Source organism: Mustelus asterias, chromosome 21 (genome assembly GCF_964213995.1).
Source record: "Mustelus asterias chromosome 21, sMusAst1.hap1.1, whole genome shotgun sequence".
In the NCBI taxonomy this organism is placed as follows: Eukaryota; Metazoa; Chordata; class Chondrichthyes; order Carcharhiniformes; family Triakidae; genus Mustelus; species Mustelus asterias.
In genome coordinates this window covers 32754095-32780856 of record NC_135821.1, presented here as the reverse complement: position 1 = coordinate 32780856, position 26762 = coordinate 32754095, and the positions used below count along the sequence as shown (strand labels likewise).

The 26762-nt window shown below is 48.1% G+C and overlaps 1 protein-coding gene across 3 annotated transcripts in view; it reads left to right on the top strand.

The window, feature by feature from the left end:
• The window catches only part of col16a1 (collagen, type XVI, alpha 1), a 425594-nt gene that overhangs the window by 166099 nt on the left and 232733 nt on the right, over nt 1–26762 (top strand). For 2 of the 3 annotated variants that reach the window (XM_078237702.1, XM_078237701.1), the window contains exons 9-10: nt 6510–6545; nt 8907–8933. The exons of the other annotated variant lie outside the window; for it this stretch is intronic. In XM_078237702.1, coding sequence (XP_078093828.1) covers nt 6510–6545; nt 8907–8933 — 63 coding nt within the window. The remainder of the gene's footprint in view (nt 1–6509; nt 6546–8906; nt 8934–26762) is intronic. 3 annotated transcript variants of the gene reach the window in all.

The following is a 26762-nucleotide window of genomic DNA, read 5'->3' as shown; positions in this document are numbered from 1 at the left end:
TTTGGGAGAATGAGAGAGAATCTCATTGAAACATATCAAATTCAGACAGAGCTGGACAGACTGGATGCAGGGATGTTGTTTCCTTTGGCTGGGGATTCTAGAACAAGGGGTCACAGTTTCAGCGAGCCATCTCCCTCATCCACATCAATGAAGCTCAGCCAGCATGTCTGTTCGTGAAATTATCTTCAATTTAACAACAGCTGACTTCTGTCTGTCTGTTGCTGCTGAACAATATGCAGTTTCAGCACTGCCTCCAGAAATAGTGATTATTTTTGGAGTGAGGGGCCCTGTCAGAACCCAAACAGAGCTCCCTGATAGGTTATTGCTGAGTAAATGTCAGTCAGTGCCGGTCAACAACACCTTCCAAATCTTCCCTGATGATTGAGAATAGACAGATGAGGCGGTAATTTGTCGAATTGGATTTGTCCTACTTTTTGTATCGGACGCACCTGGGCAATCTTTGCACATTGGCCGGTAGATGCCCGTGTTTTGCACTGGGACAGCTTAGCTAGGGGCACAGCAAGTCCTGGGGCACAAGTCTTCAGTATTATAGACGGAACCAAAGCCTTTGCAGCATCCAGTGCCTTCAGCATTCAGAAAGGAGCCAACATCAGAAAAATTGTGACCATCTATTCATCTGCCTTTGCTACTTCCCCATCAAGCCTGCTAACCCTGTCCCTAACCCTGAGCCCATGTTTCCCTTCCATCTCCATTCTACTTACATCCTCTTGGTATAAGTCGACTTGGCATCTAAATGTAGCCTGAATCTGGAATGGGGGCAGGCTGCTCTGATATTCTAAAATTCACTACCAGTTTAAACCATCAATAATCATTACACTTTACAAAAAGAAAGGCGATTCCGCAGGAAGGACCCTGAGAGAAGGGATATTGGAAAGGATCTAGTTAACTATCTGGAACTTCTAAATGTTCACAATGAGATGACCGCACTGCAGCTGGATCAATAAGAATGCAAAAACATGGGGAACGTTCAGAGACAGAGGAGAGCTCGCCACTGGGGTAAATCTGTGATCCCACACTCCAGCTGTCCTTCCAGTACGACTGGACATAGAATCAGAGCAGCATTATCTCTGACCCACGCTCCCTGTGTTCCAATTCTCTTCCTGCGCCTAGTGGTGTACTGAGGCAGACTTTAAAATTTAAAGTTTATTTATTAGTGTCACAAGTAGGCACGTCTTTCATACTGTGGGAGGAAACCAGAGCACCTGGAGGAAACCCACGCAGACACGGGGAGGATGTGCAGACTCCACATAGACAGTGTCCCAAGGCCGGGAATTGAACCTGGGTCCCTGGTGCTGTGAGTGTAGCGGGATCTTTCTTTTTACTCCACTTGCGGGCCGTTATTTGGGGGTCTGCCGATAGCTGTGAGTGTCTCTTTCCCACAAATTTCAAAGGATCGGGGAATGCTGCACTGGGGCAACTCTGCCGGAGAGAGCGCTGAACCAGGCTCACTGTTTATACCTGACCGGTAGCCTGATACTTATATCACTCAGCTATACCAGAACCACCATCAAGGCCTGAGTGATTCTCTCCCTTGTCGGTGGGACAATCGCCACCCTGTACCCACACCACTCGAGTGGGTTCCCAAGAGAGAGAAACAGAGAGACTCTGATCCTTTATCTCCTGACCAGCAGTCTCCCTTGAGTGAGCGGGTTAGGATCACTCAGATCACCCTCGGTTCTAGACTCCGGATTTATGGGAAGGGATATTGAAACTGTGACCTCACCAGAGTGCGCTGATGAGAGAACAAGAGGCAAGACGGACTCCAAACGAGTTTCAAAACTTAGTGATTTATTTAATAATAGAATCAACCTCTCCAATATCCCACCACACATGAATAAAACTTATACTTTATACTATCACTATGGGAGAAATGCTAATGGGTACAACGTAAAATCTTACTTTACACAGTTCAAAACAAGATTACTGAACTTTAAAATTACAATACATCACCCCTCCCCTTGCCTCAACCTCTATCCTATCCTCGGGAGCTTCACAAGGTTGGCTGGGATACTCACAGTACAAAAAGGGGTCCCTTTGTGGTGAGCTCGAACGTCTCAGTGCAGGGAGTTTGCGACTCTGGAAGAGGAGCTTGGCCTTGTTTGTCTGCTTTCTTAATCTTGACTTCTGCCCATTCGAACAGCCACACTCTCCAGCTGACTTTTCCAAAACGGCTTTCAAGCACCACAACTCTGAAAACACTCTGTAGTGGACAGTGAGGAAGGTTTTCAAAGCTTGCAGAGGGATTTGGACCAACTAGAAAAATGGGCTGAAAAATGGCAAATGGAATTTTAACGCAGACAAGTGTGAGATATTGCACTTTGGAAGGACAAACCAAAGTAGAACGTACAGGGTAAATGGTAGGACTCTGAAGAGTGCGGTTGAACAGAGGGATCTGGGAATACAGGTACAGAATTCCCTAAAAGTGACGTCACAGGTGGATAGGGTCGTAAAGAGTGCCTTTGGTACATTGGCCTTTATAAATCGGAGTATCGAGTATAAAAGTTGGAGTGTTATGGTAAGGTTATATAAGGCATTGGTGTGGCCAAATTTGGAGTATTGTGTACAGTTTTGGTCACCTAGTTACAGGAAGGATGTAAATAAGATTGAAAGAGTGCAGAGAAGGTTCACAAGGATGTTGCCGGGACTTGAGAAGCTGAGTTACAGAGAGAGATTGAATAGGTTGGGACTTTATTCCCTGGAGCGTAGAAGATTGAGGGGAGATTTGATAGAGGTGTATAAGATTTTGATGGGTATAGATAGAGTGAATGCAAGCAGGCTTTTTCTGCTGAGGCTAGGGGAGAAAAAAACCAGAGGGCATGGGTTAAGGGTGAAAGGAGAAAAGTTTAAAGGGAATATTAGGGGGGGCTTCTTCACACAGAGAGTGGTGGGAGTGTGGAATGAGCTGCCGGATAAAGTGGTAAATGCGGGTTCACTTTTAACATTTAAGAAAAACTTGGACGGGTTCATGGATGAGAGGGGTGTGGAGGGATATGGTGCAAGTGCAGGTCAGTGGGACTAGGCATAAAATGGTTCGGCACAGACAAGAAGGGCCAAAAGGCCTGTTTCTGAGCTGTAATTTTCTATGGTTCTAACTCTGCAGTACCTGTGAGACCTGAAGCACTGAAAGCACTCGAAGCACACGAAGCACCTGAAGCACCCCTTCTGCCTTGAACCTGTATCTTTTAAGTCTTGACTTTTCAAAAGGGTCCGATCGACTCTGCCCCCGTAGATGCTTCCAAAGACAATGGGCTCTCGATCACCCGCAGTCTTGGTTTAAATTGAGTGAAGTCCAAACACAAAAGGCTGAAACTGCCTTGATTGATATTTTAATGTCCTTTTGATGTCCCTCCGGAGCTTCCTGAATGGTGTCCCATTAGTGGGATGGGTCTTCCTGTCTTCTGGGGATGGGCCGATTTCCATGGCCATTGCCCCCCGCTGATTTGTTTACTTATTTGTCTGCTGGTCTCCATCTGCCTTTGTTCCAATGATTAGATCACAGGTGTGTCTGCCTTTCTACTTCCACTGGCCGATTGTATATTCAAGGCTGGCTCACACCTTTCCTTATCCCAGTCCGAGGCCGGCTATGCTTGTCCTGCCGAGCCTTCTGGGAAGCTTTCCATCAGGCAGCAGCCAGAGTTGGTCACTTTTAAACTGTCAAGATTTCTTCTGAGTCCTTTAACGTATGGAGGGTTGCCCTGAAACGTACATGAGGCAGCAGTGCTAACCACTGTGTCATCTGTTTGCATAGCTAGCAATTTTCAGAACAGGTCGCTAATCTGTTGCCAGGTGCTTATAGCTTGACAAGTGTGACTGACCAGGAATCTCTGCTGCTCTTACCACGAGCCATTTGTGTGTCTGGAAGGATTTTGCAGGTTGACACTCAACCTATTTGGCCGCGTTATGAACGCACCTTCCTTGGCCATCAAGGATCAAGGAGCGTTCTGGCCATCAAGCCCTGGGGTGGGACTCGAACCCGGAACTTCTGGCTCAGAGGCAGGGATGCTACCCACTACACCACAAGAGCCCAGATGCACATTGTGAGAGTTCAGGATCACTGTGTACAATCCAGCCTCACTCTCCTCTCTCCTCCTCACTCCAGACTTCATGTCCTACATCACACTCCTGCCTCTCCACCTCATAGATTCCAGACAGATCTGGCTGCTGTTGATTGTAATTTATAACTGTCTCCTGAATGGATGTTTGATGGATCTCCCTGTTCATCCTATTGACTTGCTGTCATTTTTACAATTTTTAAAGCCAGCCAGGCTTTGTCTGCCTCTGGCTTGTAAAGCACAAAGTTTTAGTAATCCTCTGATTGATTGGTGGAGTGGGGCAGCATCATTGGAGGGTAAACATTAATATTCAAAACCAAGAGATGGATGAGGCCCCAAAAACAAACCTTGAAAAACAGCTTTTCACACAAAGCCATTGGCACATTGCTGCCGTAACATTTGATGTCGAGACAGAATTTCATTCAGTGTCCACATTTCAAAACTGCTTCCTCTTCGCTTTCCATGACAAGAATCTTCACTTCTGATTTCCTGACCGGAAATGTGGTCTGGTAGATGTAGACTTGTCTCTGGTGGAGATTGGGTTGTTAGAAAGCTCACTGTCGGGGCTGGTACACGGATGTCAAAGCTGGCACACTCGGTGTCGAGGCTGGCACACTCGGTGTCGAGGCTGGCATACTCAGTGTCGAGGCTGGCACACTTGGTGTCGAAGCTGGTACACTGGGTGTCGAGGCCAGTACACTGGGTGTCGAGTCTGGTACATTGGGTGTCGAGGCTGGTACACTGGGTGTCGAGGCTGGTACACTGGGTGTCGAGGCTGGTACATTGGGTGTCGAGGCTGGTACACTGGGTGTCGAGGCTGGTACACTGGGTGTCGAGGTTGGTACATTGAGTGTCGAGGCTGGTACACTGGGTGTCGAGGCTGGTACACTGGGTGTCGAGGCTGGTACATTGGGTGTCGAGGTTGGTACATTGAGTGTCGAGGCTGGTACACTGGGTGTCGAGGCTGGTACACTGGGTGTCGAGGCTGGTACATTGGGTGTCGAGGCTGGTACACTGGGTGTCGAGGCCAGTACACTGGGTGTCGAGTCTGGTACATTGGGTGTCGAGGCTGGTACACTGGGTGTCGAGGCTGGTACATTGGGTGTCGAGGCTGGTACACTGGGTGTCGAGGCTGGTACACTGGGTGTCGAGGTTGGTACATTGAGTGTCAAGGCTGGTACACTGGGTATCGAGGCTGGTACACTGGGTGTCGAGGCTGGTACACTGGGTGTCGAGGCTGGTACACTGGGAGTTGAGGTTGGTACACTCGGTGTCGAGGTTGGTACACTAGGTGTCGAGGCTGATACACTGGGTATCGAGGCTGGTACACTGGGTGTCGAGGCTAGTTCACTGGGTGTCGAGGCTGGTACACTGGGTGTCGAGGTTGGTACACTCGGTGTCGAGGCCGATACACTCGGTGTCGAGGCTGGTACACTGAATGTGGAGGCCGGTCCACTGAGTGTGGAGACTGGTACACTCGGTGTCAAGGCCGGTACACTCGGTATCGAGGCCGGTATACTCAGTGTCGAGGCTGGTACGCTGAGTGTCGAGGCCGGTACACTGAGTGTCGAGGCTAGTACATTCAGTGTCGAGGCTGGTACACTGAGTGTCGAGGCTAGTACATTCAGTGTCGAGGCTGGTACACTGAGTGTCGAGGCTGGTACACTGGGTGTCGAGGCTGGTACACTGAGTGTCGAGGCTGGTACACTGGGTGTCGAGGCTGGTACACTGAGTGTCGAGGCTAGTACATTCAGTGTCGAGGCTGGTACTTTCAGTGTCGAGGCTGGTACATTGGGTATTGAGGCTGCTACACTGGGTGTCGAGGGCGGTGCACTCGGTGTCGAGGCTGGTACACTGGGTGTCGAGGCTGGTACACTGGGTGTCGAGGGCGGTGCACTCGGTGTCGAGGCTGCTACACTGGGTGTCGAGGCTGGTACACTGGGTGTCGAGGCTGGTACACTGGGTGTCGAGGGCGGTGCATTCGGTGTCGAGGCTGGTACACTGGGTGTCGAGGCTGGTACACTGGGTGTCGAGGCTGGTACACTGGGTGTCGAGGCTGGTACACTGGGTGTCGAGGCTGGTACACTGGGTGTCGAGGCTGGTACACTGGGTGTCGAGGCTGGTACACTGGGTGTCGAGGCTGGTACACTGGGTGTCGAGGACGGTGCACTCGGTGTCGAGGCTGGTTTATTGCGTGTTGAGGCTGGTACACATACAAAGACACACTTTAGAGTCTGGTACATGAGGTCTGGCCTCCAGTGGAGACTCCTTGAAACTATGTGTCAAATTGAGATGTTGCCCTCAAGGTAGAACAAAGAATGAGTGGGAGAGCGGGTGATGCCAGTGTGTGAAGCTGGGTTTAGTCTATCAGTGGGTTTGGGCAATGAATCCAGTAGCTTCATTGATACCTGCTCTTTGTATCTCTGTCTCTTACAGTGTGCATCGTGTATCCAGATGGAAGCTGGGCAGAATGTGAGTACTGTTTGTGAGCTGTGCTCTAGCTGCTGAGGGCAGTGCAGTGTGGATATGCCGCCTTGATATTCCTGGAATCTCAAGCTTATCCTGGCATTGGCATCACTATGGCAAGGGTTTTAAGATTAGCTTTGCAACAAGGATAAATTGGGAATGTTACTCTGATGTGGAACTGCCGGCGTTGGACTGGGGTAAACACAGTAAGAAGTCTCACAACACCAGGTTAAAGTCCAACAGGTTTATTTGGTAGCAAAAGCCGCTAGCTTTCGGAGCACTGCCCCTTCATCAGGTGAGTATTTGTGAACAGAACTCCCACTCACCTGATGAAGGAGCAGCGCTCCGAAAGCTTGTGTGGCGTTTGCTACCAAATAAACCTGTTGGACTTTAACCTGGTGTTATGAGACTTCTTACAATGTTACTCTGACCATGGGGCTGAGTCAGAGTGATAACTCTGCCTATGATTGAGATCCACTTTGTATCTCACTGGTTGATGTTGGACTCTGCTTGTTATAAATCATCCTCCAGTCTGCTTGCTGTATTCCTCACAATCATTGTCAACGTCTGATTACTGCTGCTTGCTGCTGATTGGTTCATGTCCTGTGTCTCAGTAACACTGTCACATTGCACCATGATAAATTGGTCATGCATGTTAGTTACGTTGCCGATGGTGATATAGATCCCAGTAAACCGACTGAGTGGCCAGTCCGTGCTCTGTTTCCTCACACTGTCTCTGGACTCGAAGCAGAATTCAGTTAAAGACAAGGTCGCCTCTCTGGTTAGCTACCCATGCGGGTGTTGGGTCAGGAACATTCAACATGATTGGCCCAAGATCCTGTTACCATGGATTGTCCAGTGGAGTTCCAAATACACTGCACTCTGTGATTGGCTGACAGTGGGCATGTACCACACTCTGCAGAAGTTAATTTGATGCTCATTGTTTCAATGTTTCACTTGTCTGTTTGATTGTGTGCTTAATATAAACTAATGGCGCATGCCTAATCCGCACTGTCAACATGGCCATCTCCATGGTGGCCCTCATTGCTTTTAACCATCCTTGCTGATTGGCTGGGTCTGCTTTGGAATGGAGATGTGTCCATCTCAAGGCCTCTCATGGAAATTATCTTTCCCACCATCTCCCAATCCCTCCAAAGCCACTGGCAATCTGAACGGCTCACCCATCCCACTGCCGGGACTCAAGGCTTTTGGAATTAAAAATCTACTGATGACCATGAAACCATTGTCAATTGTCATAAAAACCCATCTGGTTCACTAAGTCCTTTAGGGAAGGAAATCTGCCGTCCTTACCCGGTCTGGCCTACATGTGAATCCAGACCCACAGCAATGTGGTTGACTCTTAACTGCTCTCTGAAATGGCCGAGCAAGAGTCTCAGTTCAGGGGCAGTTAGGGATGGGCAACAAATGCTGGCCCAGCCAATGATACCCACATCCCATGAAACAATAGAAAAACAAGGACAGGAAGATCCCACCCACGGACTCTATTCCTTACCCTCTGGAGCAGCACTCCATCAGCCTTTCTGATTATATTCTGGACCAGTTCTTGATTTTTAAATGGTTCACATACTTGGACCCTCAAGTTTTGTTGGAACGCCATTGTTTCTAGACTTTCCCCCTTTAGTAAACGGCCTGTCCTATCCTCTCTGCTAACTCTTCCACATGAAACCTTCCGCAGAACTTACCAGTTTAATGTTCATGTCAACACTCTGCTGCAATATCCCTCTTGCTTCCCATGTTGTTTTCCAATGCTTCATTCCCTGATGTGCTTGGCTGCTCTGTCTGGATCCGAATATCCTGCAGACAGGAACTGTTCTTGGGTGATTTAAGCTTCAGTGGGCCACAGGTCGATGATGACAAGGATCTCCATGATAGCCGCTCTTTGATAATGTAGGGAATACTCAGAAACATAGAGGAAGGACCAAATTCCATTTGGATTTAAGCTCTCCTAGTGGCCTCGTGGATAAAGGAAGCACAATGCTGAGGTCCTGGGTGTCTTTCCTCAATCCTATTGAATTACTTGACCTGAACCAGGTTGGATGACAGAACCAGCCTCAAAGAATTGAGATCAAGGGAGGAAAATCAGCCTGGTTTGACTCCTGATCACAATCCAGTGCAGGTTCCTGTTGGGTAAAGTGGGATTGCATTCAGCTGCAATGCTTCCTTGGTTGAAGAAAGTGCAAACTCAGAACCGTGCAGGTGAATGAGCCAGGTAGCGGAGAGCTGGGGGAGTGACAGCAAAACTGAACGGCAGGCAGAGCAACACCTGCAGGAGGGGAGGTGAAAACTGGCCAAATATTGTTTTCGAAAATGGACGTAATTCTGCTCTTTTCCATCAATCTCTTACAGGAAGCCAGTGGAATTGACAGACACAAGGTAATTAATTCACAGTAGTCAGTGTGCTCCTTGCCTCAGGCACTTAGAGGAACACTTCAGTAAAGGACTCAACATGAGGCAGTGATGGTGTGCATTGCAGAATAGACTGTAAATGCTTCAAAGGCGAAGGATATAAAGAAAATTATTCAGTGACCAATAATAAAGCAGAGTCAGACGTTGGACACAATCATACCTCATTGCGACAGACAGCTTCATATTTCATAGTCCAACAGGATGTAAATTGTATATTTACCAATGAATTTTCCAAAGCTGATTAAGGAATTGTGCCAGCAGATTGATGAAATATTCAAGGCTCTTCATTAATAACAAAGGGTGAGGGAGAGAAACCAGGTGACTGCAGGCCTGTCACTTTAGTGTTCTTTATGTACTGGGGGAGGGACTGTGTAGAGGGAGTTTTACTCCGTATCTAACCCCGTGCTGTACCTGTCTTGGGAGTGTTTGATGGGGACAGTGTAGAGGGAGTTTTACTCTGTATCTAACCCCGTGCATTACCTGTCCTGGGAGTGTTTGATGGGGACAGTATAGAGGGAGCTTTACTCTGTATCTAACCTTGTGCTGTACCTGTCCTGGGAGTGTTTAATGGTGTGGAGATGCCGGCGTCGGACTGGGGTAAACACAGTAAGAGTTTTAACCACACCAGGTTAAAGTCCAACAGGTTTATTTGGTAGCAAATACCATAATCTTTCGGAGCGCCGTTCCTTCGTCAGATTTCCACTCCATCTGACAAATGAGCAGCGCTCCGAAAGCTTATGGTATTTGCTACCAAATAAAGCTGTTGGACTTTAACCTGGTGTTGTTAAAACTCTTACTGTGTTTAATGGGGACAGTGCAGATGGAGCTTTACTCTGTACCTAACCCCATGCTGTACCTGTCCTGAGAGTGTTTGATGGCGACAGTATAGAGGGAGCTTTATTCTGTATCTAGCCCAATTCTGTACCTGTCCTGGGAGTGTTTGATGGGGACAGTGTAGAGGTAGCTTTACTCTATATCTAACCTCATGCTGTACCTGTCTTGGGAGTGTTTGAGGAGGACGGTGTGCACGGAGCTTTACTTTGTATCTAACCCCATGCTGTACCTGTCCTGGGAGTGTTCGATGGGGACAGTATAGAGGGAGCTGTACTCTGTATCTAAGCTCTATCGAACCTGTATCTATCTCTGTATCTAAACTGTATCTATCTCTGTACCTGCCCTGGGATTGTTTGATGTGAGACAGTGTAGAGGGAGCTTTACTCTGTACCTAACCCCGAGCTTTACCTGTCCTGGGAGTGTTTAATGAGTGTAGACAGATCTTTACTCTGCATCTAACCCTGTGTTGTATCTGTCCTGGGAGTGTTTGATGCAGACAGTGCAGAGGGAACTTTACTCTGTACCTAACCCTGTGCTGTACCTGTCCTGGGAGTGTTTGATGGGGACAGTGTAGAGGGAACTTTGCTCTGTATCTAACCCCGTGCTGTATCGGTCCTGGGAGTGTTTGATGGGGACAGTGCAGAGGGAACTTTATTCTGTATCTAACCCCGTGCTGTACCTGTCCTGGGAGTGTTTGATAGGGACAATGTAGAGGGAGCTTTACTCTATATCTAACCCCGTGCTGTACCTGTCCTGGGAGTGTTTGATGGGGACAGTGTAGAGGGAGCTTTACTCTGTATCTAACCCCGTGCTGTACCTGTCCTGGGAGTGTTTGATGGGGACAGTGTAGAGAGAGCTTTACTCTGAGTGGAAGACGTGATCCGAGTGCCCGGTATTACATAGAATCCTTCAGTGCAGAGGGAGGCCATTCGGCCCATCGAGTCTGCACCGGCCACAATCCGACCCAGGCCTATCCCCATGCATTTACCCTAGTTAGTCCCCCTGACACTAAGTGGCAAATTAGCATGGCCAAACCATCTAACCCGCACATCTTTGGAGTGTGGGAGGAAACCGGAGCACCCGGAGGAAAGCCATGCAGACACGGGGTGGATGTGCAAACTCCACACAGACAGTGACCCGAGCCGGGACACGAACCTGGATCTCTGGTGCTAATGACTGTGCCACCGTGCCGCCCATATCTAAGCCCGTGCTGTACCTGTCCTGGGAGTGTTTGGTGGGGACAGTGTAGAGGGAGCTTTACTCTGTATCTAACCCCGTGCTGTACCTGTCCTGGGAGTGTTTGGTGGGGACAGTGTAGAGGGAGCTTTACTCTGTATCTAACCCCGTGCTGTACCTGTCCTGGGAGTGTTTGATGGGGGACAGTGTAGAGGGAGCTTTACTCTGTATCTAATCCCATGCTGTACCTGTCCTGGGAGTGTTTGATGGGGGACAGTGTAGAGAGAGTTTACTCTGTATCTAACCTCGTGCTGTACCTGTCCTGGGAGTGTTTGATGGGGACAGTGTAGGGGGAGCTTTACTCTGTATCTAACCCCGTGCTGTACCTGTCCTGGGAGTGTTTGATGGGGGACAGTGTAGAGGGAACAATATCAGTCTGTGTGCAGCTGCCAATTTGACCTGATGTGGTAATGGGTTTAATAGATGATCTCAATCCTACAGTCTGCTAATGTGGTGAAAGATCCTCCTTTATTGTTCATCTCAAAGCAGCCTGAAATCAGTTTGTTCTATCAGCCCAAGATTGTTGTTTGGCAGCATTTTCAATGCTGCTGTTGTGAGTTGTGCTGGACAGCTGTGACACAGGGTTATTGGATGGAGATATCTGACGTGGTACAGGACATCCTGACTATCTATACGCGGAATCTTTCTGGCCTTCTGCGCAATTTAATTCTCCGTGCCATTAACAAACAAAGCGTTTTTAGTTTCTGCAAATGAGTGTCCTGGTGAGTCTCAGCCACTCGCAGACTCCCAGGCTGGTATTTCTGTGTGGATTCACAGCCTCTGAGGGTGGGAATTGTTCGAATCATTCCCACTCCAGTCTTCCTCCATGAATCAGGCATGTTGTGCATCTCCACTGGAGCCAGTGCAGTCTGTATGAAGGAGCACCGCTTGCTGACTGGACTGGCCAATCATGTGGATCTCATAGTGCCCCGCTGACCCTTCCTCTAGTAATCACTCTGGACGGAGCTGAATCCACAGCTTTCTTTCACTTTCTGCTTCTCTCGAAGGGGATTTGTATCACCCACTCTCTGCTGCCCTGCCTCAGATCAGCCAGCTGCTCAGAGATCAGGTTTTGAGTGCGGGATCTTGCTATTCTTTCAGCATGTGGTGTGTAGATTGAATGGTCTCGTGCGTCTGGCTGTACGTGGCCTGCGTCCTGCTGCCTTGTACACATACAACAAAGACCGCACTGTCTTCATCGCTTTTTGTCTTCATTTCCTTCTCTCACTGACCTCAGCAACATCTGCAGTGCAGAATTCAAGTATTTGTTTTAAATATTCTTAACTTTGTGTTCATCAAAATCCAAACAAATGGTCTGTCTGCAGTGGAGGAGCTGAGTAGCGACGTGAGCGACACGTTGGCCTCCGGCTCCTTCCGAGGCCTCACGACAGCCCTGACTCCAACTAATTGCTCCATTTACAAACCGAATGCAGATTATCCGCAAACCGAGGGATTTGCGTTATAACGCCGCACTTTACAGACCCGTGTTCATGTGAAGCAGCAGTGAACTGACAGGGGACCTTGCAGCAAAGGAGATGAATTTCTAACCTAAACAGTTTTTATTGTGTTGGGGGGGATTTTGGGAATCCAGCCAGCATTCAATGTGGTAACCATTAAAGAAAGTGGCTGTGAGCCAATTGCAGCAGATCCTCTCCTCCAGGCTGTGCATTCCTCAAGCTGAGTGAGTGAAGAGTAGCCCAGACTGAATCCCTTCTTGTGGGAGACAGAGACAGGCACCATGGCTAAAGGGTTTTCAACTCGGGGGCAGGAACCTGGTCACTGGATGCCAACCCTGCCTAGGTTTCAGATATACCCACTTGGAGTTTTAAATAAGTGGGCCGATTAATGACAGGGAGGGGACTCGCTGACCAATTAACGATGGGATGGGGGGTGTGGGGGGAGGGTGCAGGAACCCGGTGCTGGCAGCTGGATGGGACACCCTCCAGCACTGACATGTTGGCACTGCCAATGGTTGAGATGGGAGCTGCAGATTGGTGATGGGGCGTGTAATGGAGGCAGAAGTCCCTTCACCAAAATCCCTTTATTTACAACTCTAACAGCAGTACGCAGAGTGCTATCAGTTAGCAGTCTGTCTCCGGAGGTGTCAGAGGAACTGGCACTCTGGTGTAAGTACAAGGCAAAGACTTCCTGATTGACCCATCAATTGGATCCTTAATCAGGGAGTTCATACTCCAATAGGCCAACCTCAATGGCCTGATTGAAGTCATTACAGGGAGAGAGAGCACCTCAACACGGAGACGTCACAGGAAGAAGAGGTCACTTTTCTTTTTAATTTAAAATGGCCACAGCTTTCTGACCTTGATCGTGGAGGGAGAACCCCCACAAGGGGCGGGAGGTGGCGGGGGGGGTGGGGGGGGGGTTGCTGCAACTGTGGCCCAGCGAACATGATCAGAGCGGTTAGAGAGTGCCCCTTGTGGAGTCAATCATCAACTGGAATTCAGCCTGGGTAGGGGCCCTCATCAGGCCTCCTCATTCATCCTAATTACCCTCAATGGGTTACCCCCCACTTGCCATTGGGCAGCCAATCCAACCCCCAGTGGTCTCTCCGAAACTGGTTCCGTGTCAGGATTGCAGTGTCAAATCGGCAAGATGCTTGGCAGTGTGAATTAGTGAGTCTGCCGTCCACTGCTCCCAATCTGATCTGTTTTTAAAACCCAGCCTGCAATAGCAACCAGAGAAATATTTCAGAGTGAAAGTCCAAAAGGATGAGAGCGAAAGTTGCCAATCTATTCTCTGTCCTGGAATCTCCAACATTAAAGATTAATCTTTCACATACTGAGGCAATCTGGAAAATTGCAGGCGTGATGTTAAAAGCTTGGAACATTTCTATTAGTTGTCAACAAACTGGATAGGGAATAAAAAGTTGTTTAACTAACAATCAAGATGTATTCAATCCGGTAGCAGAGGCTATGTCCATTCTGATGGCTATGGGAATTGCCAGAGGTCTCACTCCGACTTCCTGCCTCTGCTGCCCCTCACCACACTCCTGCCGTTTATAAGACCATAAGCTATAGGAGAGAAGTAGGCCTTCGGCCCAGTGAGTCTGCTCTGCCATTCGGTGAGATCATGGCTTATCTGATATGATAATCAACTCTACTTTCCTGCCTTATCCCCATAACCCTCGATTCCCAAACTGATTCAAAATCAGTCTATCTCAGCCTTGAACATACTTAACGACCCAGTCTCTACAGCCCTCTGCAGTAAAGAATTCCACAGATTCCCTACCCTCTGAGAGAAGAAATTCCTCCTCATCTCTGTGTTAAATGGTCAACCCCTTTGCTCTGAGATTATGCCCTCTGGTTCTAGACTCTGCCACAAGGGGAAACATCCTCTCAGCATTTATCCTGTCAAGTCCCCTGAGAATCCTGTATGTCTCAATAAGGTCACCTCTCATTCTTCTAAACTCCAGTAAGTACAGGCCCAACCTGCTCAAGCTCTCCTCATAAGAAAATCCCTCCATGTCCAGGATCATCCTACCTAGTGAACCTACTCTGGACTATCTCCAATGCCAGTATATCTTTCCTTAGATAAGGGGACCAAAACTGTTCACAGTATTCAGGTGTGGTCTAACTGGTGCCTTGTATAGTTTTAGCAATACTTGCCTATTTTTATTTCCATTCCCTTTGAAATAAAGGCCAACATTCCATGTGCCTTCCCTATTACCTGCTGAACTTGCTGCTAGCTTTTTGTGATTTATGCACGAGGACCCCCAATCCCTCTGAGCTGCAGCTTTCTGCAGTCCTTCTCCATTTAAATAATATTCAGCTCCTTTATTCTTCCCACCAAAGTACACAACTTCACATTTTCCTACATTATATTCCATCTGCCAAGTTTTTGCCCACTCACTTAACCTGTCTATATCCCTCTATAGTCTGTGTCATCCTCACCACTTGCCTTCCCACCTATTTTTGTGTCATCCACAAACTTGGCAATAGTACATTCACTTCCCTCATCCAAGTCTTTAATATATATTGTCAATAATTGTGGCCCCAGTACTGGTTCCTGCGACATTCCGCTCGTTATAGGTTGTTAACCTGAAAATGCTCCTCTTATCCCAACTCTGTCTTCTATCAGTTATGATGTGGAGATGCCGGCATTGGACTGGGGTAAACACAGTAAGAAGTCTCACAACACCAGGTCAAAGTCCAACACGTTTATTTGGTAGCAAAAGCCACTAGCTTTCGGAGCGCTGCCCCTTCGTCAGGTGAGTGGGAGTTCTGTTCACAAACAGGGCATATAAAGACACAAACTCAATTTACAAAATAATGGTTGGAATGCGAGTCTTTACAGGTAATCAAGTCTTAAAGGGACAGACAATGTGAGTGGAGAGAGCGTTAAGCACAAGTTAAAGAGATGTGTATTGTCTCCAGACAGAACAGTTAGTGAGATTTTGCAAGCCCAGGCAAGTCATGGGGGTTACAGCTAGTGTGAAATGAACCCAAGATCCCGGTTAAGGCCGTCCTCATGTGTGCGGAACTTAGAACATAGAACATAGAACATTACAGCGCAGAACAGGCCCTTCGGCCCACGATGTTGCACCGACCAGTTAAAAAAAAAACTGTGACCCTCCAACCTAAACCAATTTCTTTTCGTCCATGAACCTATCTACGGATCTCTTAAACGCCCCCAAACTAGGCGCATTTACTACTGATGCTGGCAGGGCATTCCAATCCCTCACCACCCTCTGGGTAAAGAACCTACCCCTGACATCGGTTCTATAACTACCCCCCCTCAATTTAAAGCCATGCCCCCTCGTGCTGGATTTCTCCATCAGAGGAAAAAGGCTATCACTATCCACCCTATCTAAACCTCTAATCATCTTATATGTTTCAATAAGATCCCCTCTTAGCCGCCGCCTTTCCAGCGAAAACAATCTCAAATCCCTCAGCCTCTCCTCATAGGATCTCCCCTCCATACCAGGCAACATCCTGGTAAACCTCCTCTGCACCCTCTCCAAAGCCTCCACATCCTTCCTGTAATGTGGGGACCAGAACTGCACACAGTACTCCAAGTGCGGCCGCACCAGAGTTGTGTACAGTTGCAACATAACGCTACGACTCCTAAATTCAATCCCCCTACCAATAAACGCCAAGACACCATATGCCTTCTTAACAACCTTATCTACTTGATTCCCAACTTTCAGGGATCTATGCACACATACACCTAGATCCCTCTGCTCCTCCACACTATTCAAAGTCCTCCCGTTAGCCCTATACTCAACACATCTGTTATTCCTACCAAAGTGAATTACCTCACACTTCTCCGCATTAAACTCCATCCGCCACCTCTCGGCCCAACTTTGCAACCTGTCTAAGTCTTCCTGCAGACTACGACACCCTTCCTCACTGTCTACCACACCACCGACTTTGGTGTCATCAGCAAATTTGCTAATCCACCCAACTATACCCTCATCCAGATCATTAATAAATATTACAAACAGCAGTGGCCCCAAAACAGATCCCTGAGGTACACCACTTGTAACCGCACTCCATGATGAATATTTACTATCAACCACCACCCTCTGTTTCCTATCCGCTAGCCAATTCCTGATCCAATTTCCTAGATCACCCCCAATCCCATACATCTGCATTTTCTGCAGAAGCCTACCATGGTGAACCTTATCAAACGCCTTACTAAAATCCATATATACCACGTCCACTGCCTTGCCCCCATCCACCTCCTTGGTCACTTTCTCAAAAAACTCAATAAGGTTAGTAAGGCACGACCTACCTGCCACAAAACCATGCTGACTATCACCTATCAATTCATTACTCTCCAAATAACTATAAATCCTATCCCTTATAATTTTTTCCAACATCTTGCCGACAACAGAAGTGAGACTCACCGGTCTATAATTCCCGGGGAAGTCTCTGTTCCCCTTCTTAAACAATGGGACAACATTCGCTAACCTCCAATCTTCTGGTACTATACCAGAGGCCAACGACGACCTGAAGATCAGAGCCAGAGGCTCTGCAATCACTTCTCTTGCCTCCCAGAGAATCCTTGGATAAATCCCATCCGGACCAGGGGATTTATCTATTTTCAGACCCTCCAGAATATCCTGCACATCCTCCTTATCAACTGTAATACTGTCTATTCTACTCCCTTGCAACCCAGTGTCCTCCTCAGCTATATTCATGTCCCCTTGCGTGAACACCGAAGAGAAATATTGGTTCAATGCTTCACCAATCTCCTCCGGTTCCACACATAACTTCCCTCTGCCATCTATAACTGGCCCTAAACTTGCCCTAACCAACCTTCTGTTCTTGACATACCTATAGAACGCCTTAGGATTCTCTTTAACCCTATCCGCCAAAGTCTTCTCATGTCCCCTTTTAGCCCTTCTAAGCTCGCTCTTCAACTCCCTCTTAGCCAATCTAAAGCTTTCTAGTGCACTACCCGAGTGCTCACGTCTCATCCGAACATAAGCCTCCTTTTTCTTTTTAACCAACAAAGAAACTTTTTTGGTGCACCACGGTTCCCTAGCCCTACCAATTCCTCCTTGCCTGACAGGGACATACCTATCACAGACTCGCAGTAGCTGCTCCTTGAAAAAACTCCACATGTCGGACGTTCCCAGTCCCTGTAATCTCCTAGTCCAACCTATGTTTCCTAATTCTCTCCTAATAGCCTCATAATTACCCTTCCCCCAGCTAAAACCACTGGCCCGAGGTTCATGCCTATCCCTTTCCATCACTAAGGTGAACGTAACCGAATTGTGGTCACTATCACCAAAATGCACACCAACTTCCAAGTCTAGCACCTGGTCTGGCTCATTTCCCAGCACCAGATCCAATATAGCCTCACCTCTAGTTGGCCTGTCTACATACTGAGTCAAAAAACCTTCCTGCACGCTTTGAACAAAAACTGACCCCTCTAACGAGCTAGAGCTATAACAATTCCAGTCAATATTAGTCAAGTTAAAATCCCCCATAACAATTGCCCTATTACTTTCACTCCTAAGCAGGATTGACTCCGCAATCCTTTCCTCAACCTCTCTAGAACTTTTAGGAGGTCTATAAAAGACTCCCAACAGGGTGACCTCTCCTCTCCTATTTCTAATCTCCGCCCATACTACCTCAACAGATAAGTCCTCATCAAACCTCCTCTCTGACACTGTGATACAATCTCTGACCAATAATGCTACCCCTCCCCCTCTTCTACCTCCTTCCCTACTTCGACTAAAACATTTGAACCCCGGGACCTGCAGCATCCATTCCTGCCCCTGCTCTATCCATGTCTCTGAAATAGCCACAACATCGAAGTCCCAGGTACTGATCCACGCTGCAAGTTCACCCACTTTATTGCGAATACTCCTGGCATTGAAGTATACACATTTCAAACCCTGCTCCACCCCACCTCTGCAATGCCGTGCATTGCAGTCCCCATCCATGCATCCCTCACTTTCAGCCCCACTACTCAGGATCCCTCCCCCCCCCCGAATCAGTTTAAACCTCCCTGCATGGCCTTAGCAAATTTACCCCCCAGGATATTGGTCCCCTTCTGATTAAGGTGTAGACCATCCTTCTCATAGAGGTCACACCTTCCCCAGTACGAGCCCCAATTGCTTAAGTACCTGAACCCCTCCCTCCTGCACCATCCCCTCAGCCATGAATTCAAACCTTCCCTCTCCCTATTCCTCTCTAAACTATCCCGTGGTACAGGCAAGAGTCCAGAGATAACCACTCTGTCAGTCTTGGCCTTTAGTTTCCACCCCAACTCCATAAATCCCTGCCTAATATCCCCTTCCCCTATCCTCCCTATGTCGTGTGTCCCCACATGTACAATAACTTGTGGTTTATCTCCCTCCCCCCTAAGAGTCCTGAATACCCTGTCAGACACATCCCGGACCCCAGCCCCTGGTAGGCAACACACCAACCCTGAGTCCCTACCTTTAGTTCCGACCCTCCTATCTGTCCCCTTAATTGTGGAGTCCCCAATCACAAGGCCCAGTCTTTTACAGCCCCTAACCACCTGAGCTTTCTCACTCGGCTCACCCCCAGAGATCTGCTCTCTATGCTCAGTTGATTCCTCCTCAACTGTAGCCTCCAGCACCGAAAACCTAAAACTTGGCTATCAGTCTCTGCTCAGCGACTCTGCGTTGTCGTGTGTTATGAAGGCCGCCTTGGAGAACGCTTACCCGAAGTTCAGAGGCCGAATGCTCGTGACTGCTGAAGTGCTCCCCCACAGGAAGAGAACACTCATGCCTGGTGATTGTCGAGCGGTGTTCATTCATCCGTTGTCGTAGCGTCTGCATGGTCTCCCCAATGTACCATGCCTCGGGACATCCTGTCCTGCAGCGTATCAGGTAGGCAACGTTGGCCGAGTTGCAAGAGTAGGTACTGTGTACCTGGTGGATGGTGTTCTCACGTGAGATGATGGCATCCGTGTCGATGATCCAGCACGTCTTGCAGAGGTTGCTGTGGCAGGGCTGTGTGGTGTCGTGGTCACTGTTCTCCTGAAGGCTGGGTAGTTTGCTGCGGACAATGATCTGTTTGAGGTTGTGCAGTTATTTGAAGGCAAGAAGTGGGGGTGTGGGGATGGCCTTGGTGAGATGTTCGTCTTCCTCAATGACATGTTGAAGGCTCCGGAGGAGGTATTGTAGCTTCTCTGCTCCAGGGAAGTACTGGACGACGAAGGGTATTCTGTCCACCGTGTCCCGTGTTTGTCTTCTGAGGAGGTCGGTGCGGTTTTCCGCTGTGGCGGGTCGGAACTGTCGATCGATGAGTCGAGCGCCATATCCTGTTCTTATGAGGGCATCTTTCAGCATCTGGAGGTGTCTGTTGCGATCCTCCTCATCCGAGCAGATCCTGTGTATACGGAGGGCTTGTCCGTAGGGAATGGCTTCTTTAACGTGTTTAGGATGGAAGCTGGAGAAGTGGAGCATTGTGAGGTTATCCGTGGGCTTGCGGTACAGTGAGGTGCTGAGGTGACCGTCCTTAATGGAGATGCGCGTGTCCAAGAATGCAACCGATTCCGGAGAGTAGTCCATGGTGAGTCTGATGGTGGGATGGAACTTGTTGATGTCATCATATAGTTGTTTCAGTGATTGTTCACCATGAGTCCAAAGGAAGAAAATGTCATCGATGTATCTAGTGTATAGCATCGGTTGAAGGTCCTGTGCGGTGAGGAGGTCTTGTTCGAACCTGTGCATGAAGATGTTGGCATATTGAGGTGCGAATTTGGTCCCCATGGCTGTTCTGCGAAGAATGAATGAAGAACTGGTTGTTGAAGGTGAAGATATTGTGGTCCAGGATGAAGCTTGGATCTCCAAGAAGATCGCACATATCGACACAGGCATCAAGTTTCTACAAAGATGCAAGAAAGCAGACAAGATACCAAAAGGACTACAGATCACGAACCCACTCAGGTCAACATATAACACAGACTACGCTGAGAGACTTTGCCGTCGCACCTCTCTCACCCTCCTCAACCACCTCATACACCAACTCTACAGCAAACGCCGCATCCTGGAAACCAAGATAGAGTCCATATTCTCAACTTGCGCTCAGGACGCAGACCAGCTGCGAAACTCTGCCAAGCAGACGAGACAAAGGAACTACACCATCTACATGCACACCAAGAACAGGAAACTTGAGAAACTCGGCATCACCACCAGCAGCAACCAAGCCTCCCCCGGTACCACAGTAGAAAACAGTACCACTGCAGGGAAGCCCATTGTCAATTTGTCGGACTACACACTTCAACCAGATGAAATCGAAGTTCTCGGCCGAGGGCTCAATTTCTGCCCCACCACCAAAATAGACCCCATCAGTCTCGCAGCGGACACAGAGGAATTCATCAGGCAAATGAGGCTGCGGGAGTTCTTCCCCAAGAGGCCAACAGCGAACACATTGAGACAGCCAATGAACCGGAACAGCCGACAGAGAGATCCGCAGTGCAGCAACCGAAGAGGAAAGAGTCGAATTGGACTCCTCCGGAAGGTCGCTGCCCTCGACTTGACATGTATGCCCAAGCCGTCAGGAGGTGCATCAACACCAGATTCATCAGCCGCACTCACAAGACAGCCCCGAACATCACCCAAGCACAATGCAACGCCATCCGCGCTCTCAAGACCAACCGCAACATTATCATCAAACTAGCAGACAAAGGAGGGGCCATTGTCATACTGAACAGAATGGATTACTGCAAAGAAGTGTACCGACAACTGAACAACGAGGAACACTACAGACAGTTACCCACAGATCTGACCAAAGAACACACCTGTCAACTCAACAGACTGATCAAGACCTTTGATCCGGACCTTCAGAGCATCCTCTGTGCTCTCATCCCACGTACTCCCTGCGTTGGAGATCTCTACTGCCTCCCGAAGATGCACAAGGCAAACACACCCGGCGTCCCATCGTATCGGGCAATGGGACCCTGTGCGAGAACCTCTCCGGCTACGTCGAGGGCATCCTGAAACCCATTGTACAAAGAACCCCCAGCTTTTGTCGTGACACTATGGACTTCCGACAGAAGCTCAGCACACATGAAGCAGTTGAACCAGGAGCAGTTGAACCAATGGCATTGCTGCAACTGCCTCAGTACTCAACGCCGACAACTGCAAGTTTCCAGATGCAATTTTACAACTCATCCGCTTCATCCTGGACCACAATGTCTTCACCTCCAACAACCAGTTCTTCATCCAGACACACGGAACAGCCATGGGTACCAAATTCGCACCTCAATATGCCAATATCTTCATGCACAGGTGCGAATAAGACTTCTTTTACCGCACAGGACCTTCAACCGATGCTATACACTAGATACATCGATGACATTTTCTTCCTTTGGACTCATGGTGAAGAATCACTGAAATAACTATATGATGACATCAACAAGTTCCATCCCATCATCAGATTCACCATGGACTACTCTCCGGAATCGGTTGCATTCTTGGACACACACATCTCCATCAAGGACGGTCACCTCAGCACCTCACTGTACCGCAAGCCCACGGATAACCTCACAATGCTCCACTTCTCCAGCTTCCACCCTAAACACGTTAAAGAAGCCATCCCCTACGGACAAGCCCTCCGTATACACAGGATCTGCTCAGATGAGGAGGATCGCAACAGACACCTCCAGACGCTGAAAGATGCCCTCATAAGAACAGGATATGGCGCTCGACTCATCGATCGACAGTTCCGACGCGCCACAGAGAAAAACCGCACCGACCTCCTCAGAAGACAAACACGGGACACGGCGGACAGAGTACCCTTCGTTGTCCAGTACTTCCCCGGAGCGGAGAAGCTACGACATCTCCTCCGGAGCCTTCAACATGTCATTGAGGAAGACGAACATCTCGCCAAGGCCATCCCCACACCCCCACTTCTTGCCTTCAAACAACCGCACAACCTCAAACAGACCATTGTCCGCAGCAAACTACCCAGCCTTCAGGAGAACAGTGACCACGATACTACACGCCCCTGCCACAGCAACCTCTGCAAGACGTGCCGGATCATCGACACAGATGCCATCATCTCACGTGAGAACATCATCCACCAAATACATGGTACATACTCTTGCAACTCGGCCAACGTTGTCTACCTGATACGCTGCAGGAAAGGATGTCCCGAGGCATGGTACATTGGGGAGACCATGCAGACGCTACGACAACGGATGAATGAACACCGCTTGACAATCACCAGCCAAGAGTGTTCTCTTCCTGTTGGGGAAATACGGCTGGACATCCTACCTGGAACCAAGACTTTTTGGCAAGAATGGTACCCTCTGGAAGCCGGACATCATCTTTAAGAGGGAGAAAGATCAGAAGGTTGCCGTGGTAGATGTTACAGTTCGATTTGAAAGTGAACGCGACAGTCTGGAGAAGGCGTGGATAGAGAAATGCATTAAATACCAGCATCTTGGGCCTGAAATCGTGAAATTAACCGGATGCCCGGATCCCCAGTATTTTGGATTTGTTGTTGGCGCCAGAGGAAAGTGGCTGGAAAGGAATAACTGCCTCATGAGCTTCCTGGGAATAAAAAGATACCAGTCGTTCGCCCAACAAATTTCACGACTCACCCTGTCACTAACGTTGGAGCTTTTGGGGATCTTCAACGACAGGTGAGAGAGACAAGACAATCACAAGAAAACAAGCTGAAAGCTTGTCAGACCATGGGCTCACAGCCCAAGGAGGTCATATGAACTTATATGAATGCTCCGAGACTATACATGTGACAGAGTGTAGAACACTTCAGCAGTCACGGGCATTCAACCTCTGATCTTCGGGTAAGCGTTCCCCAAGGTGGCCTTCACGACACACGACAACGCAGAGTCGCTGAGTAGAGACTGATAGCCAAGTTCCGCACACATGAGGATGGCCTCAACCGGGATCTTGGGTTCATGTCACACTATCTGTAACCCCCATGACTTGCCTGGGCTTGCAAAATCTCACTACCTGTCCTGCCTGGAGACAATGAACATCTCTTTAACCTGTGCTTAACCCTCTCTCCACTCACATTGTCTGTACCTTTAAGACTTGATTACCTGTAAAGACTCGCATTCCAACCATTATCTTGTAAATTGAGTTTGTGTCTTTATATGCCCTGTTTGTGAACAGAACTCCCACTCACCTGACGAAGGAGCAGCGCTCTGAAAGCTTGTGGCTTTTGCTACCAAATAAACGTGTTGGACTTTAACCTGGTGTTGTGAGACTTCTTACTGTGTTCTATCAGTTAGCCACTTGTCAGTCCATGCTAATATGCTACCCCCAACACCATGGGCTCTTTACCTTCTTAAGTAGCCTTTTGCGCAGAATGCTTTTTGAAAATCCAAGTATATTATGTCTACTAGTTCCCTGTATTTATTCTGCTTGTTACCACCTCAAAGAGTTCTAATAAATTTGTCAGACGTGATTTCCTTTCATGAAGCCACGCTGACTCTGCTTGATTCGATTCTGTATTTCTAAATGCTCTGCTATTACATCCTGTTACAGATGTCACACTAACTGGCCTATAGTTACTTGTTTTTGTCTCTCTCCTTTTTGAATAAGGGTGTAACAATGGCAGTTTTCCAATCCTCTGGGACCTTTCCAGAAGTTAAGGATTTTTGGAAGTTTACTCCCAGTGCATCCACTATCTCTGTAGCTACTTCCTGCCAGATCCCAGGATGCAGTCTATCAGTTCTAGGGGATTTATCAATGTTCAGCCCCAATAGTTTCCCTCCTGCTTTTTCTCCAGTGACGGTTATTGTCGGTATTCCCTCCCCCTCAATTGCCCCTTGACTATTTTGTAGTTTTGGAATGTCCTTTGTGTCTTCTACCAGGAAGACTGATGCAAAGTATTTATTTAACTCCTCTGCTATTTCCTGGTTCCCCATTATTATTTCCCCAGTCTCATTCTCTAATGGGCCTATGTTCACTTTGGCCGCTCTCTTTTTAAATATTTAAAGAAACTCTTACTGTCAGTTTTTATGCTGGTTTACCCTCATCATTTAGCTTCTCCCTTTTTATTATTTTTTGGTCACCTTTGATTGGTTTTTAAACTTTCCCAATCCTCTGGTTTACCACTAATCTTTGCCACATTGTATGTTGTTTTCTTTTAGTTTCTCACTAAAGGGGCGGCACGGTGGCACAGTGGTTAGCAGGGGCGGCACGGTGGCACAGTGGTTAGCAGGGGCGGCACGGTAGCACAGTGGTTAGCAGGGGCGGCACGGTAGCACAGTGGTTAGCACTGCTGCTTCACAGCTCCAGGGACCTGGGTTTGAATCCCAGCTTGGGTCCCTGTCTGTGTGGAGTTTGCACATTCTCCCTGTGTCTGCGTGGGTTTCCTCCAGGTGCTGCGGTTTCCTCCCACAGTCCAAAGATGTGTGGGCTAGGTTGATTGGCCATGCTAAATTGCCCCTCAGTGTCCCAGGATGCATAGGTTAGAGGGATTAGTGGGTAAATATGTAGGGATATGGGGATAGGGCCTGGATGGGATTGTGGTCGGTGCAGACTCGATGGGCCGAATGGCCTCTTTCTGCGCTGTAGGCTTCTATGATTCTAAGTACCATCCTTAACTTCCTCGGCTAACCATAGTTGTCCGAGAATCCTTCTTGCTCACTGGGATATATCTTTGTTGCGAGTCACAAGCTATTTTCAGAACAGCGTCTTTCCTGCTGGACTCCGTTCCCCGTCGACTCCAGCCAACTCTGCTCTCACTACTTTATAATTGCCCTTATTTAAGTTCAGCACAATTGTTTCTGACCCAGATTTCTCACTCTCAAACTGAATGCTAAGTTCTGCCATGTTGTGGTCACTGTTTCCGAGGGGATCTTTTACTCTGAGATTGTTTATTAAACCTGCCTCATTATACATTACCAGATCCAAAATAGCCTGATCCCTGGTTGGATCCAGAACATGTTGTTCTAGGAAACTGTTTCGAATACACTCTATGAATTGTTCCACATGGCGTCCTCTACCAAATTAATTGTCCCAATTCATATGAAGATTAAAATCACCCATGATTTATTTACTGCCTTTTTTAACATGGCCATATTACCTCCTGATTCATTCTCCATCCCACAGTATAGTTACTGTTAGGGGGCCAACAAACTATTCTGACCAGTGTCTTCTTGCCCTTGTTATTTCTTACCTCCACCTGTATGGATCCAGGAACATTTCTTAGAATCTTAGAATCTCTACAGTGCAGAAAGAGACCATTCGTCCCATCGAGCTTGCACTGACAACAACCCTACTCAGGCTCTATCCCCGTAACCCCTCATATTTACCCTGCTAATCCCCCTGACACTAAGGGGCAATTCATCATGGCCAATCAACCTAGCCCGCACATCTTTGGACTGTGGGAGGAAACCAGAGCACCCGGAGGAAACCCACGCAGACACGAGGAGAATGTGCAAACTCCACACGACAATGACATTCGGTCAGGATTGAACTTGCATCCCTGGTGCTGTGAGGCAGCAGTGCTAACCACTGTGCCACCGTGCTGCACTCGCTATTGTACTTACTTCACCCTCGTACTAACAAAGCTAACCCACCACCCTTTCCTTCCTGCCTGTCCTTATGAAAAGTCACGGACCCCTGAATATTTAGTTCCTACTTTGATCTCCTTGTAACCATGTCTGTGGAATGACTGTAAGATCAGACCCATTAACCTCAATTTGTGCTATCAATTAATTTATTTTGAGCCGAATACTATGTGTATTTAAGTTAACAGCCATTAATTTGGTCTTTTTACCATTCCTTCCCCCTTTGACACTCCTTGCTGCTGTTTTTTATGTCTGTACACACTGCCCCTTCCTGTCACACTCTGGGTATCATTACCTGAATAGCTGCCTTTGTGATGCTGCCATATCCTTGTGCTTTGTAAGCCTTTGTTTCCTCTCTACAGAACCACCTGTCCCTCTATTAATTTAGAAGCCCTCTCCCCTTCTTTGGTTATATGGTTTGTAAGGACACTGCTCCCAATATGGTTCAGATGTAGGTCATCTCAAAGGTACAGCTTCCACTTTTCCCGGTACTGATGCCAGTGCCCCATGAACTGAAACCCACTTCTCCCACTCCAGTCTTTGAGCCACACATTCATCTCTCTAATTTTATCTTCCCTATGCCAAACTGCACACGGCTCAGGTAATAATCCAGAGATTATAACCTTGGAGATTCTGTGGATTAACTTTGTGTTGAGCTCCTCAAGCTCTCAATGCAGAATCTCTTTCCTCATTCTATCTATGTCATTGGTCTATATGGGCTATGAGAGC